Source organism: Arachis duranensis, unplaced genomic scaffold (assembly GCF_000817695.3).
Source record: "Arachis duranensis cultivar V14167 unplaced genomic scaffold, aradu.V14167.gnm2.J7QH unplaced_Scaffold_608113, whole genome shotgun sequence".
In the NCBI taxonomy this organism is placed as follows: domain Eukaryota; kingdom Viridiplantae; phylum Streptophyta; class Magnoliopsida; order Fabales; family Fabaceae; genus Arachis; species Arachis duranensis.
This window is the reverse complement of record NW_026264987.1, coordinates 231,989-248,802: the sequence shown is the minus strand read 5'-3', so window position 1 is coordinate 248,802 and position 16,814 is coordinate 231,989. Positions and strand designations below refer to the sequence as shown.

At 36.5% G+C, this 16,814-nt stretch overlaps 2 protein-coding genes across 8 annotated transcripts in view; one reads left to right on the top strand and one right to left on the bottom strand.

The window, feature by feature from the left end:
- Positions 1-16,814, top strand: part of LOC107485136 (N6-mAMP deaminase) — an 87,162-nt gene that overhangs the window by 14,919 nt on the left and 55,429 nt on the right. The window lies entirely within an intron of this gene.
- LOC107485132 (chromatin-remodeling ATPase INO80) lies at positions 1,471-5,973 on the bottom strand. 5 transcript variants are annotated; one of them, XR_008005518.1, is made up of 10 exons: positions 5,541-5,973; positions 5,258-5,355; positions 4,989-5,076; positions 4,705-4,781; positions 3,027-3,095; positions 2,851-2,955; positions 2,604-2,729; positions 2,395-2,437; positions 2,264-2,301; positions 1,971-2,081 (listed from the first exon to the last, which is right to left on the bottom strand). XR_008005518.1 is itself a non-coding variant. In XM_052256702.1 (10 exons), exons 1-8 carry the CDS (start codon positions 5,917-5,919, stop codon positions 2,403-2,405), a joined length of 972 nt encoding a protein of 323 aa, XP_052112662.1. In that variant the 5' UTR covers positions 5,920-5,973; the 3' UTR covers positions 1,971-2,081; positions 2,264-2,301; positions 2,395-2,402. The 5 variants fall into 5 exon arrangements, 3 of the variants coding, with proteins under 3 accessions (XP_052112661.1, XP_052112663.1, XP_052112662.1); XM_052256702.1 differs by having other exon boundaries at positions 2,609-2,729; XM_052256701.1 differs by lacking the exon at positions 2,395-2,437 and having other exon boundaries at positions 1,471-2,081; positions 2,609-2,729; positions 5,541-5,972.

Here is a 16,814-nt window from a genome sequence, read left to right as displayed (position 1 = left end):
GTTCTGGTTCTAGAGTTTGGAAACCCTTGATGGCTCCTGGGGCCGCCATCATTAGCAAGCCACTTGTCGAGAATACCATGTTCGTCCTCGACAACAACCTCTTTTTTTCATCGTCCAGGGAGTTGGAGAGAGACTCCTATTTGGCCCGCTTCGACCCCATCAAAGAGACTTGGATGGAGATGTCTGCCGCTGATAACAATCTTTCGAACTTCAGAACGGGTAGACTCATTAGCGGCGGTAGACTCTTTTGCCGCAGTGACCAATGTCGTAATACTTTTTTCCCACACATTTCTGTGTCCCTTCCCGGTCTTGGAAGCAGCAACTACACCGTTTGCCTTACACATGAGTATGTGGAGGAACCTCCTCATACACCTTTGGACAAGGTCCTTGCCATTCTCGTTAACCACCTGAATGGCCTAGTCGCATTATATCAATACCTTGATGTGGCTTTTGAGGGTATTCTACCACCGATGGAAGGACCCGGCAGATTTAATTTTGTTGACCTTGGCAACGAGAAGCTGTGTGCAATATGCTCGCAGTTATTGGATTCCGATCCCTATTCATCCGCGCATTGCTTCTCCATTTTCACACTGTCCGTGTTGAAGGACTTTGCAGCATTGCAACTTGACAGTGGGGCTCCTCCCATGGAGCGAGATTTCTTACAAGTTACTGTCCATAGGAAGAGTGTCTTCACCATGGAGAACGGTGGGATTACTGGGATTACTAATTGTATGCGCCATGCGTTTGTTTGGCCACCTACTAAGGGAGGAAGATTTCAGCACAGGACAACTATATTGTAGTAACATTTCTTGTTATTTCTTGTGGCTTATTATCCTCCTTAGTCGTTTTCAATAGGATTATGAATGAACAATGAATTAAATATTAATGTCTTTCAGGAATATGATCTTGCTTTGAGTTGTGTCTATATTCTCTTCAATTCGTACAAAATTATCTGTGCATTTTGAGATATTTGCATTATTGCTGCTGGTCATATTAAATTATCAACTCACTGCTTTCTATTTCAAAATACATGATGCATTTTAAATAATTAATTCAACTGATAGCCCGCACATATTATATCAAAAGAAACATTTTGAAGTTTCACATAAAGTTAGAATGATTCTTGTTTGAAAATTTTGATTTGAGTCATATTTATAATATTATCGATTGATTGCTTTATTCATTAGATTAAGGAAATAAGAAAATAATAAGAATGATGATGAAGGGAAACTGGGTTACAAAAATTCAAATCTAAGTTTCTAAATGACTAAAGAAAAATAATGATGTTATTTTTATAATGTCATTCTGTATGAATTTAGGGAGAAAAGTAACATTATCAGAATAGGTCATGTTCCTAAACAAAATAACTTAATGTGATGATCAGTTTTAACTGAAGTGCTATAAAGGGGTTCTATGAGTCTATTCTTTCAAGAGATGATTATTTCTACAAAATATAATGATACATGCATATGGAGTAAAGAAATTTATCTCGTTCATATATGATAATGTCATGCTCTGTACAGAGCCCCAAACTAAAACAAAACATAGGGGAGCAAAAAGTTAAAAACAAGAAGTGGAAACCTAAAATCTAATGGGTGACTTTATCAACATTTTCTTCCAATACATATTTCACATAACCAAACCATTATCTCCAATACAAGCAACATAGTTTAGTGTAGCCAGTTCTACTCAATCTATTATTTGTTGTACAATGGATTTCAGCTTCAAAAAGGCATTTGTGTCATCACAGGTGAATTCCGCATGTAAGCACATCTGGTTAATACTACATGGAAACTTCTGCATGTAGACATCAACATTTAAGTTCCTATTCACTTGCCACTGGCCATGTATCTGTGAAAATGGAAATCCATTTTGCATATCTCGCAAGTCATGACCGAGAGGGCCGTTTCCGGTCAGGCTGATGTTCCGACTTCCGACCTATCCACGTTATCACATCTTCTGACAAACTGGTCAAGAGTTCTCTGCTTTGAAGGCCTATGCCCAATAGTAGTATGCTTTGCAGGGCTACTCAATGGATGATTATTTGACACAGCTAAGGTGTTCTCATGGCCATCTAACACCTGATTTTTCAATAACTAAAATTTAGAATGGTTTCTCAAAAACATCAAAAAGTAACTCTCAAATACTGCTTGAGTATAGATCTTGACAAAATATAAATATAAACCAGAATAAAAACCTTGAAACTAAGCATTATGTACATTTTGCATTACATATGATAGTTCAAGAAGATGTAGAAATGTACCTGCCCCCAAATTATCCGGTTTGAATTGCACCACATCCCTAAGTCGTAAAAATTTAGATCATCAATGCATAATAAATGTTAAGTCAATGCTATACCAAGCGGCGAAAGACTGCAGAAATAACAGAACCTACCAAATGTATCATTTACCAACTAGTATATATTTACTGATAAGACCTGTAAACAAGAACTAACGAGTCAAAAAACAGAAGAGCACATGTTGTCTTTGCTACTAAAAAATTTAGATATGAGAGTTCTTTTCATTTGAGATTATCTGTTTTCTTAATGTTGTCATGCAACTAGTAACAACTCTCTCCTTTCTACTTAATGTGTGTGAGAATACCTGACCAATTCTATATGCACGATCTTTGGCCTGAATTAGGTCACCTGGAGTCCAGGATTGTTCTGTAAAGATAACTGTGCTTGCAGCAGTTAAAGTTAATCCAACTCCTCCCGCTTTAATGGATAGCTGCATGATAACGTGTCACATGAAATCATTATCTCAAGCACAAATACTAACCAAGACAACAGAAAAGATGCTTATAACGGAAACACATGGAAGAAATGCACAACCAAAAATACCACCATACTACAGCTGCCTTGATATAATCCTTTTCCTGGAAATCTGTAACCAATTGTTGCCCTGATGCAGCGGGTGTACCTCCATCAATCCAAATGCAACCCACTTTTTTCTTCTGGAAATTTTCAACAGTTTTTGTAAGTGCTATAATTTCCAATATAAAGAGTAAAATTGAACTGGTCTTACAAGAAGGCACTCATGTATCGCATCTATCATTGGCTGATGGTGCGCAAATATAAGAAACTTGCAACCTGCCTGCAGTGATCACAACATATTACCTGTGATAACCACCGATAGCCCAAATGAAATAGAAAGATGGAAGCAAGAGAAAAAAAATTTTGAAGCAATCAAACTTTCAAATTAAGCATACACAATGGTTTGGGGCGCTGGAAGATGGATGAAATATAAGAATTAACACATAATCTAAACCACTCAGACCAGCCAACGTTGACACCAATAATAGTTGTGGCATACGTATTAAAATGTCATATGCTGACATTTTCACCACACTGGTCAGCCAATTTAATTCATTCAACTTATGGTCCTACATTAAGGGGCACCGATTGCAATAAAAGCAATTAGAAAAGACCAATTTAACCATGCATCATGCAAGCACACCAATCAAAGGAGATGGGTGAGAAACTAGAGAAGTTGAGAACTTAACTTGACTTTCTTATAGTACATACAGCTGCAGTCATTAAATTCTTTATTGACATTTTATTGCTTTGAAGCAGTGGAGGGGAGCAATACCTCAATGACAGTTCCAAGATATTCAAGAACAACGGGAATCTTGGCATCTGCAGAATTAGTATATATCTGGAATCGAATATATCATGATTCAGTTTTGATCATATACCAGTCAAAATGATTTAAACTACTCCAATATTGGCCAAGGCCTGAGAAAATGTTGCAGTAAAAACTATAGACCTATCATAGTTCTAGGTAATCAGAAAAACTTCCAAACAACTTGTACAAGTCAAGATAATGTTCAGGGCTTCTTCCATGCAAACCTTGTTAATCAGATTCTTTTGAGTAAATTTAACAGATTCAGACTCATCTTTTAATTTTGGCATCTTTTGATTTTGGCTTTTACCACCTCCAACTGCATAATAAAAAAAGCAACCAATATTGATTAGATTTTACCAAACCAAAGATGGAGAGCACATAATTCCATCTCCAAGTCAAATAATCTAATTTAAAAGTGGAAACCACACCTTAAAAGCTAGCTGTTAAGGAGGAAAAACCACTCTTCTTATATGCAACATCAAGCATCTCATACTACTCGATGTAGGACTTTGAGCACCCATAATACCCAAGTCCCTAACAACTTACCACAATCTTACCAATAAAAATGGGTGAACAAATTTTTGAACCATTTTCAAAGTGGAAATTTTAGTAAAATACTCATAATCTAAACAACAATCACATAGTTCAAATAAATGAAATCCACATCCCACTTTTTTGAATATCAATAACCCTATAAAATGTAAATAGAAAATAATTTTATATGCCCAAAATTAGCATATTGTCAAGACATACAAAAATTCTGTTCCATAACTAGCTCAAACATAAATAACCAAAACTGCATGATGCTATACTAGTCTCGAGATATAGATGCAAAACAAAAATATGGATGGAATAATGCCAAAGTGACAAAGGCACAAGGACCATCAACATGGAAAAATATGTATTGCGAAACAAAAATTTACTTTGCTATAACAGCTACTATATGGATGGAATCCCAAACACTAGACCAGCTTCCCCCCAAAGAAATTATATAAGCCAAGCTCGATTCTCATTAAGATAGAAAATAATAACATCAGTTTCCCAATTATAGAGAAAATGAAAATAGAAGAATTATTACCTGAACTTTATAATTAGATATTTCTCCTAGAACCTTCTCTGCTTCGGACAAGGAAGAAAGCGGGAACATCCATAACCCAGACTCAAATTTTCAAATAACTAAGCCCTCAAAACAGCCAATCCCGAAAAGCAGAAATTATTACCTGCCATGAAACATAGCCTATAAAGCATGAGTATGCAGGAACTTGTTCAAGGTCAAAGACATAGCCCCTAATTATGGAAAATTCAAAATTTTCAATAGAAATATAAAGTTCAATACTCTTGATGAAGTTAGCATGTGAAACCTGGTCATATTGGAATTTCGCTGCAACATGGCCACTGGAATGAAGAAAAAGTTTGACAGAAAACTTCGGCAGTTCTTTAGAAGGCTCATCTGGTTACATATAAAGCCAAAATCCAAAGCAAATGCCAATAGATCAACAAATGATATTTCACATCTAAGTTTATAACTATTATTTTTTCTTATGGTAGATAATTAGAATTAGAGACAAGTAACACAGCCCTCAACAATGACACTGAAACAAATGTTAAGGTTTTGAAGGAAAGAAGCATACTTTTTCCCTTGAGGCAAAGCGTCCACCTGGATTGGAATACAAACACACTATGAGAAGTTCTCCTTCCAGAAACTGAACCACAGGGTCTTTTGATTCTTCTGCATTATTTTGTTTTCTAACATTAAAATGAGGGATGAGGGATACACACTCATGAACAACACTTCAACAAAATTACCCACACACCAAAAGACAAATTTAACCCAACAAGAGCAGAAAGAAAAGCAAAGCTAGATAATACAAAATGGGAAACAACATGAAATGAAGAAAAGATGAAAACTTTAACTTTTGAGGACGGGAATCGGAAATGGGGTTTGGTGGGAAGGGTTGGGAATGGTTGGACGGCGAGGGGGGAGGGGTCGCGGCCGTAGAGGAGCTAGAGGTGGTGGTGAGGTAGAGGCCGACGTGGAGGCAGAGGCGGAGAGGATGAGGGTAGCGGTGAGGACGAAGGTGGTGATGACGGAGATGATGGAGGTGACGACGGGGTCAGGGAAGTGGTGGTGGTGGAGGAGGGTACAACGGTGGTGACGGGAGGTCAGGGAGGTGGTGGAGGTGGTTACGGGGCCACTATGGTAGAGGTGATGGTGGTCAGGGTGGGAGTACCGGAGGTGGTGATCGTGGTCATCCTGGAGGAGGATAGAGGTGAGGCAGGTGGCCAGAGCCATGTATATGGTTTCGGTGGTGTGTGTGGAAGAGCCATCTGTACATGTATATCCTTACGGTAGAATTCACCAACTTTTAATTAGTATGTTTTTGTTTGAAAAGCTTATTAGCGTAAGGTTAAAATGAAGGCCTATTTGTTTTTGTTTTTGTTTTTTTCTGTTTTTTTTTTTTTTTTTTCAAATAAGCCCTATAAATTAACAAAAGATGACAATGTTGTAATGTAAATCCTATCCTATAACATCCCTTGAAAAGAGGGTTTCTCCAATAGTGGATTTCCGACGTGGCTTGCTCCTGGTTAATTCCTACTTCTCCCATCCTATCCTATAACATACGAAAATACATAGATAAATACATACATGGATGGATTATTATAATGCAATCTTCCCATACATACATTGTTTATTTCATTGAAACGGCTATGCCCCTTTACATTCATGACACCATACCTCATGTACTAACCATGCCATCCTAATCATCATGTTATTTTTGTCCTTATTCACTTTTAATCTTTTGAAGAGATACATGCCTCGAGAAGTGAATCCCCTGGCCTCCTCACGCCATTCTAGATGTGATGATTTCCAAACTGAAGAACATGCTCCCAAAGCTTATATGTGTCGTTTAATGAGTCAATAAAAGGGCACTTCACAATCCCGGTACCTCCATGGCTCCATCCTATCCTATGCTCATTGTTATAAGAATATCAATCCACTTTTTTTCGTCTCTCATTAAGTTGGTCATCTCAGGCCGTCTTTCTTATTCCATCTCTATTACAGTACATTACATTACATTTCTTGAGCTCCAAAGCTAAAGCAAACCGTTACATACCTTCTATTTTGTTGTGGTTCACCGGATCTGCAGCTACTACAAATCCGCATTAGAGGGTCGACATGGCTGCATCCAACTTCCACGACCAAGGGCGTTATTTCTATATGGAGATCAACCCTGACCTGGTAAGGAAATAGTTAGCCCGATATTCAGTTGATAGCGTACCCATCAATAAGCCTGATTATTTATCCATACATCAAAGTTCATCTGTCTTTTAACATTTAAAAAGCATCTTGCAGGACATGGGTGAGATCCCTTCCATCTTCTTCAAGAGATTCAGGGGCGGGCTTCCAAACTTCATGACTTTCTATGACTTTGCTGGAAATGAGGTTGATGTTGTTATTGAGAAGTATCACCGCACTGCTATTATTGTTGTTGGTTACAACAGCTTAGTCACACTCTATGGCCTCAAAGAAGATGGTTGGCTCAAAGTGTGCTACGTTGGTAGGGAGAAATTTCTCATTATCGAAGTAAAAGACCATAATATGGTAGCCAAAGGTCTCTGCTTTCCACCCTTCAAGCTAAGGGTCGACATCAAACCTACCATTGCTATTGATGAAACTATATCACTCTCCGAAGACACCTCAGCGGCAAGCCCACTCAACCAGGATACGGTTTCATCCAAGCTAGGAGAATCACCCCAAGTTGTGCATAATGAAGCCACCTTGCACCCTAATTCAGATTTTGTGCTGCAGAGTGGTCATTTTATACCTCACTCTGTTTTCAATGTCTCAAATCCTGTTGAACCCAATGCTTACCCGGGGATGGAGGCTGCATATAATAACACAACGATTTCCTCTTCTGATGATGCTGTAGCTCAGCCACCTCACGATCCAATCAAACAAGTGCTTTCAATGACGGTCTTCCCTGCTCCTCCCCAGATAAATGGGCCCCTCCTTCCATCCATATTACCAACCTCTAATCCTGACACATCAAATATCAGTGTTGGTGATCTTAACTGTGCTGCACCCATCTCACCCAATCTGAACAGCCCCCCTCCGCCAGATCCGAACCTCAACGTGTCGCCTCCGGATTCTCTCCCTGGGGAAGAGCTCTATAGCATAGTGAGGGTTATAACTGAATACCAGTCCAAACACTACTCATTGGTAAGTTTTAGATCTGCATCATGTTAATATTATTTTTTTTTAGTTCTCCATGTTTCTCTTACGGAGTCTAAATCTAAATTGGAAGTTTATCTGTCTGCAGCTTATTCTTTCGGCTTTTGCGGCCCAAGCATTTCCTTCCAGGCTTGACTTTATTCATATTCGTCAACTGCATAAGCCACCTATACTCATGAAGCTTCGTTGGAGGAGTCCTAGATCATCTGAGGCATTCGTTACTAGGGGTTGGCGAAAATTTTCCGTTGCCAATGGTCTTAGGTGCGGCAGTGTTCTGCGTCTCAGTGTCCCCGTGCAAGATGAGACCACCATGTTCGTTACTATTCTACGTATCTAGCGATGTGTCTTAGTTCATGTTTGTTTTGGCTCAGTTTCCCACTTGTAAACAGCTGTTTATGTCTTTGGTTTAGTTGTAAACAAACTAGTTATTTTGGTGTAATTGAAAGTTATTAATCCCAGTTCTAAAAAGGCGTTTTGTTATGTCCCAAACCCATTTGGCCACAATTTCAAATATATTTCCTACCAGACGTCGTTATTTGGTTTTGAATCTCCAGTATTTATTTCTATCAATTAATTTTCCAGTTTCAATTTATCATCTAATATAACTATAAAATAAGAAAACAAAATGTTACAAAATTTTACAGTAGTATTCTTTAAATTTACCATTCTTTTGTTCAAGATAGTTAATTTACTGCAATCAGATATTCTGTGAGCAATTTTTCCACTCCTTAAATCAAGTTCTTATGATTAGATTAAATTGTACGGAGTCAAATTAGTAAAATTTTATGTTAAAAATTCTTATGATTAAGTCAAGATATGATTAGAATTATCTAGATTCTATACATGGTTAATGGAGTTAGACTAATTAACTATACTTTGGAAAAAGTGAAGGTTTAAACCTTATACGAGTTACCACATAGAATAAAGTTTTCAAACTTTATATATTCACTCTACATAGAAGAAATTCATGTAGTGCTCAAACTTCAAATGCAGATAAATAAAAAATATCTTACAAACGTGAGATATTCATAAGCATAGAAGGAAATGACAATGGTGTCCAACACTGTTGAGTCAGAATGCAATTAGTATTAGTATAGACATTAAAACATGGAAGGTTACCTAAGTCATAAGTGCAATAATATGATTCTTAAATAGCCATGTTGAGACGGGAAGAATTTGTGTACTGAGGTAGATAACAACTTATGATAACCAAGCCTGTGCCATGTTAATGTGGCCCAAACACCATGCACGCCTCAATCAATCACCATCGGGGTTTCATACCTATAAAATCTGCAACTACTAACTAACAATACACGACAAGAGCCCTCAACTTTCTGTACATTCAGATCAGGCACGAAACGTGACTGCTGAGTTGTTGTCTCTGGGTCTTTACAACCACACATTGATTCAACCATACTCTTCTAATCTAATATTTACACTGCACTGCTTTAAATTTACATGCTTGACATGGTTTCAATTATTATGTTACGAACTCTTCCTCAAATGGCGGCATGCATGGTTACGGTAACATGCACAACTTTGTCCTCTTCTTTTTGACTCCTTTTACAACAAGGCTCGTGCCTTCCGTTTGTGTCACTCCTCGCTTCTATAAATTAACCACTCCGGAACGTTTTATCAACGTCCTCCTTTCCCCACTTATACCAATCTCTCTTGCTTTTCGGCCTCCCTGCAAATTGCAACAAACATCATGGCTAGCACCTTCAACAATGTCAAGGACATTGATGCATCCCATGACAACTTGAGCTATAGGATCAAGGTGCGTGTGATTAAGATTTGGACTCTATTTACGGCTGAGCAGAAATTTCAAAAGCCAATGCTGGAGCTGGTGGTCATGGATAATCAGGTAAGCTACCAACACTGAGACCTCAATTGTAATCAATATCATTAATTTATATGGTGTATGTGTTACAATAATCATGCAACTATTTTCACATAGGGAGATCGGATCCAATGTTCAATTCGAAACCCTCATAGGAGGTTATTTGAGGCCGACCTTACCGAGGGGAAAATATACACTATCTTCAATTTTTCAGTTGCTCAGAATGACCTCAAGTACAAAGCCACCAATCATGTTAGCAGAATATATTTTAAGAGAGATACCCAGCTTAGGGTGGTTCAGGATCCTCTATTCCTTACACATATTTTTCGCTTTGTGCCCAATGAAGTAATACTTAACCACACCAATGCTCAGTCCCATTTAATTGGTATAAAGCTCCTAATATGTTGTCTCCTTTTTCCTATATCAAAATCAATCCTGAATTATTACTCACGTATTTATTTTTTAGATGTAATTGGGCTCCTCACTGCTAAGGGTGACATTATTGAATTCACAAAGAATGGAAAGAAGTCCATCTACATTGTCATAGAACTTGATGACCTGAGGTTAGTAGAACGTTTTTACCTGTCCAATTTTTTTAAAAACATATAATTTAGTGCAACTTTGTTTCTATGTATATTGACTAATCGACTGATTCTTGAACTAATTAACTGTTAAATGTGTCTACAGGGGAAATGGTACCATTCGATGTACTTTGTGGGAAGAATTTGCAACTAAATTGGTAAAGCATATGGAAGAAACACCAACCTCAGAATATATACTTATTATACAATTTGCGAAGTTTAACCTATTCAAAGGTTCGTCACGTATTGATTCTGAATTCTTGTGTGTCAAGTAACATACTTTAAGCCTATCCTGGACATCTAATTAGGTTTACAGTATATATATGATTGAGTTAATCTTGGTTCAGCCAAGAGACCCATAACAAAATAAAAAGAATGCATAATTAAAAAATTACAAGCAAAGATGTGAGTATCTTTTATCACAATGAAGAAAATGTACAAGTTCAAAGTATACTATGTAACAGAATTTCCTCATTTTATGTAACTACGGTAAACAATGAATAAAATAATGAATTTAATGAAATCTATCTGATTTAATTAAATTTGATGAAATCTATATAATTTAATTAAATTTAATGAACAAAATATTTAATTTCATGAAAAGTTTCTCATTTTATATCCTTTTTTTTGGTTTATACTAAATTTAATGGACACTTCTATCTACTTTGGATTTTTATATACTACTAGAGAAGTCCCAGTGCATCTCACGGATATGATAAATTTAATGGAAAATATTTAATACTAAAATATTAGTAGATTAAGTACTTAATATAAACTTTTTATATTAAATTAGATCATAAGAATAAAAATATGTAATTTTACTTTTTAAAACATTGCAATATATAAAATAAAATAAAAAATATGATTTAATTATAATAAATACTTTATAGTATAATTATATAATGAAGTGGTGATCAAAATAATTTAATATTAAAGTCCCATACAAGAAAGTTTATGAATCAACAACACAAACACTAAAAAATCTAAAGCTAAGATATAATCAAGTTTTCATTACAATAATAAACTTGATTTTTTGATTTCAAATCATAAAAATTATACAAAATAATTCCATAATTTTCATTATTGTTTAATTTTTACATTTTGTTCCAAAACTCTTATGTACCAAATTCATTATTCTTTTTCAATTTTTCTCCTTTTATAAAAAAAAAGAAGATACTTTTGAAACCTTTAGTATCCAAAACTAAAATACTGAAAAACAGTTGAAAGTAAAAAATGAATAAAAATAAATTATTAGATTCAACTAAACAAAATTGCTATAAGATAAAAATGATTATCCTTCGTTGATCCTCATTATGACATGTTGTATTGTACATTATCTTACTCTTAATTATGATATTCTTTATTAACTATTCTATTTATAATCCTGCAGAATAAGTAACTTATTATAAAGGCAACAATTGAAATCAGCATTAACATAACTATATTTTCATTTTTTTTATTGCTTAATGTATTTCATATAAGTAAAAATGGAAGGCCTTTTTTTTCCTCGGGCCTCAACAATTCAATTCTCTAATACTAGATGTTATCTACCAAAACAACAAGCAAGTGGTATTTTTGGTTAAAAAAACCCAAACCCCAAAAAATCAAATGATGCAACTGCCCTAACCTAGCTGTATTAGACAAACCTGCATTGATTCAATTGAACTTCAGTGCGTTGTGCGTGCTGTGAGCAACACATTTGTTTCTCTATTCAAGATTCACTTCTTATTCTAAGGACAAAATTCCCATACCATGTTTTATCCTCATAATTATCTAGCACGGCCATTAGAGAAAATCATGGCAAGTGGCAACCCTACTCGGCGCCACAACACTCAGGCCATGTCGATCACCACGGATGGCAACAGCTTGAATCTAGACCGGTGGATGTGACAAGAGAACATGGGCACAAATACGGGGAAGGATTTGCCGTGGATCATTCATGGGAGTTGGGTTTCTCATCCTTAATTTAAAGAAAAAAAATTAATTGTTATAGGTTATGGTCCTTTCAAGTGAAAGCCATCTTACTGTTCCAGAGATGTTTCAAGACTCGATTTCAATGCATTATATGTAGCCCTGAGATGGCAGAAGTTCTTATACGCTGACTTGATTGTACATAGGTACAATGGGTATATCAAACACCAACTACAATTCCATTCTGCACATCAACGGTGATTTTCAAGAGGTCAAGGATTTTCGCAAGAGGTATTTTAATTTCGGACTCATACCTTATTTTACCAGTAAGTAGCTCGACATGTATACAACTTTCACATATTGTATACTGGTACACTTCCAGTGTCATAATATCAGGTGTACCTGCTGCAACTCAAGTTTCTCAAATACCGGGAGAGCCGACATATTCACTCGAAGAGGACCTACTTAACCATTCCATTTATAAGCCCATCTCCGAGCTAAAGGATTCAATTGAGGTGCACATGCATTCAATCATTGTTGTCTCCAGACCCTGGTTTCAGTTATATATAATAAATATCATAAATTGATATATGTAATGAATTGCTAGATTATTAGATTACTAGATTAATATAACCAAACATGCAGAATGGCTCTTTGTCACTATTGGCACGGTTATATCCATTGATCCTAAGAATGGGTGGTGGTACAAGAGTTGCAAGCATTGCTTCCATTCTTTACAAGAAGCCGAGAACTCATACCACTGTGCTAGGTGTGAGACATACCCATCGTCTCACACTCCAAGGTATATCTTATCATAATTTGTTTACATGTTCTGCATTAATGTCCTACTTTCTATCTGGATACGAGTCATGTTATGGTATGCAGGTTTAGCATAAACATGCGAGTTGCTGATGAGACCGATACGGCTTCTTTCCTACTGTACGATAAGGAGGCGTCCAAATTCCTTGGTATATCCGCATCCGATCTCAGACTCGCACAACTAACCAGGGTATTATGCATTTTTTCCGGCTTTGAATCTTCTTTATCACACACTTTCTTGAAGCCATTGTAATTTCTGTTTTGCATCTGTAGGGTGGAGTTAACAAGGAATATCCAACAGAGCTTAACTCACTGTTCAACTCCGGATCATGACGTTTTTCTGGCGTTTAACTCCAGACAGCAGCATGAACTTGGCGTTTAACGCCAAGTTACATCTTCATTCTTCGAATAAAGTATGGACTATTATATATTGCTGGAAAGCCCTGAATGTCTACTTTCCAACGCCGTTGAGAGCGCGCGAATTGAAGTTCTGTAGCTCCAGAAAATTCATTTACGCCGTTGAGAGCGCGCCAATTGGAGTTCTGTAGCTCCAGAAAATCCATTTCGAGTGCAGGGAGGTCAGAATCCAACAGCATCTGCAGTCCTTTTGTTAGCCTTCTTCAGAGTTTTGCTCAAATCCCTCAATTTCAGTCAGAATTTACCTGAAATCACAGAAAAACACACAAACTCATAGTAAAGTCCAGAAATGTGAATTTAACATAAAAACTAATGAAAACATCCCTAAAAGTAGCTTAAACTTACTAAAAACTATATGAAAACAATGCCAAAAAGCGTATAAATTATCCGCTCATCAGTTGGCTTGGTGTGTGTCTATGTAGTCGAAGCAGACGTGATCTCCATGAGACCGTTTTGCTTCTTATGTCTTCATTTCAAGTTCAATGAAATCAGGCTATTTTACTACATGACATCAGGTTTTTGGATCACATAATGCAATTTACTAATTCAATACAAATCCAGTTGTATACTAATCAGCTTAGTCTATAGTTATAATGAAAAGAGATTACGAAGGTAATTTTTCTTTAAAATTTTAGTTTAAAAACTAATTTAATATGTAATTTTACACATTTATATTCTTATATAAATTTGTTAATTTTTTGTATGAAATATTTTTTGCAAAATTTTCACTTTAGTTTACAATTCTCCTATCATATATTTATTGTAATTAAACCGTTATCTTAATCTTAATTTTTATTCCTAAGACCTAACTTAAAATAAAAAATCTATCTTTAACTAGCTATCCTAACAATAGCTTAATATTACCTGATTTTTATTAAAATTAGCATACCCGTACACCGCACGGGGCACTTGAAGTTCAAAACACCCCCAGTGGCACAATAATCAACTTATGCTATAGGTATAATGAATCAATTACAAAATACATTGTGTGCAAACGTCGCTATCCTATCCATCCCTTATTCAATGGAGTGGCGGTGACATGTCACAATTTCAAACGTGCACAAATTGTGTTAATCCTACCACTTTGCATACCTTTAGCAAGTTAAAATCTGAATGACAAATTAGTGATAATAAACTGCTGGGAAATTTTAAGATGCTACTAAGTTGAGAACTCTTGATAAGTTGCCATGTGGATTGGATCTTACTTATACAAAAAACACGTGTACATTTACTTCATGCTTCTACTCTAATAGATGAAGGTAAAATTTGGATTATTAGATGAAACAAAATTGAACCATGTGCTGGCATCAAACCTCATAATTTGTCGCCACACACCCCTCTCTCATTATACCTATAGCTTCATAGGAAACCGAACCCTAAACTCTTCTCAATTACTCTGCCCCACCAAACTTGGCTTTATCGTCCCATCCCTTTCCTTTATATAGTGCACATTGCATTGTCTTATAAGTACTTATCTCATCATCTTCAGTACCCATTGCTTGCTCTAATCAAGCACATTACATTTCTAATATCATGATGGCCATAGAGAAGAGGCTCATTCCATCTGACTTTGATGATGACCGGATTTTTTATCTACACGTTGACCCTCTTGCTGTAAGTCATCGCCAACCATCTTCTTTACTTACTCCACTTAGTACAAATCCATGGAGATCAGTCCATCTTGCTTTGTTTTGTAGACTAAATTCTGTTTCTTCACTCCACAGATCATACATGAGCTGCCATCCCTCTTCTATAGGAAATATAGACCCCTCCTTGGTGAAAGGATGATTGTGATGGACCTCAACAACACCCACATAGAGCTTTCTCTATGCAAAGGTAACTCTTCCGGCTATATTGTACATGGTTTTGAAAACCTGGTCAATTGCTTTGGTCTTTCATCAGGAGGGTGGATAAAAATAATGTATGTAGGCGAAGATGTCTTTGTTGTGATGAAGGTCAAAGACAGCTTCATGGCTACCAAGGAACTTTCTTATCCATCTCCTAAGTTAGCTAGCAACTATTATCATGTGACACATGAATCTACATCAAGAGCGGTACCTCTGGAGTTTTGTCGGCCAATTATTTTCAACCCAACCCACCAAGAAAATGCCAAAAAAACTACCCACCCAAGATAGCCATACACAAGGACCATGCCAGTACCATATTGCAACAACTCCTCAAACTGCTTCTTTTGATTACCCTTCTGAAATCGAAACCAGCTCTAATGAAACATATTGTCTTGACCACTATCAGAAGCATGGATATTTGAATTAGCCCCCTCTACCTGATGAAACTTTACCAACCGGTGAGTTAAGGAACGGCTCGGTCATTCTTCCAACTAGAATATTCAACAACCTCTCTCAGGCACAGACATCACCTTTGCCAGCTGGATACGTCTCCTTAGAAGAGAAGGTGATCCTTAACAATCCTACTTCCCTCTTGGTTAAAAGACAGATATCATCACCTCAGAATGCAGATGAAACTAACATTCCACCACCTGTGATGCCTGCTCCCATCATCCCTACAATGAGTAGCATGTACACCTGCATGAAGCTTCTGACCTCAAACCAAGTGGATAACAGTTCCCTGGTAAGTATGCCATCCATTTATCTGTAAAAATAATACTTTACATCAACAAAGACAAGTTTAATTAACATGCTACTCATGCATCTATTCATACATGAATGAACAGATACTACCCTTGCAATTTGCCCAAAATGGATTCCCTTCAAGGTATAACAATGTCAAAGTTATACTATACAATGGATGTTGCTATCGGTTGGGATTGAGGTGGAACAACTCTAGGAAGGGGCAGGTATATCTCACTAGAGGTTGGAAGAGTCTTGCAAGGAAGAATGGGTTTAGGAGTGGTACTGTCCTCAAATTCCATGTCTCACCCGCAGATGAAACCACAATGCATGTCCAAGTCCTGAAGTTATGAAGCATCTTTATCATTAGTCATCTACCTATCCTACTATGTATCTTTATCATTAGTCATCTACCTATCCTACTATGTATCTTTATCATTAGTCATCTACCTATCCTAATATGTAGTTTGTTCGTGCTATTTTGTATTCTAAATCTTAACTTATGCATTATGTTCTCTTAACTCTAATGTAATGGAATTGGTTAAGTAATTGCCCAAATGTGTCAAAAAACTTATAATCCATGCTGATTCTTCACTGACGTACACATGATAGCATGCCAAACAGCCTTCGATTAATTTGTGATTCACCACCTATTAACCCCAACAGATAAACTCAGCAAGTATTCCACGTTAACATCAACCTAATCTTACCTCATCATGCTGTCTAATAGCACCCTCAGGGTTAAGTTTTTAACAAATACAACATTGAAATTCTCACATACAATCAGGGAGTTAATAT

Bases quoted from the DNA above. Each gene is read 5' to 3' on its own strand.
- LOC107485132 (XM_052256701.1), bottom strand. From the start codon at position 5,919: ATGGCTCTGGCCACCTGCCTCACCTCTATCCTCCTCCAGGATGACCAC. The intron at 5,077-5,257 runs GTATGCTTCTTT...ATATGTAACCAG, and splicing joins GCTTTGCCTCAAGGGAAAAA to ATGAGCCTTCTAAAGAACTG. The intron at 2,082-2,263 runs GTACATTTCTAC...TTGAAAAATCAG, and splicing joins ACCGGATAATTTGGGGGCAG to GTGTTAGATGGCCATGAGAA.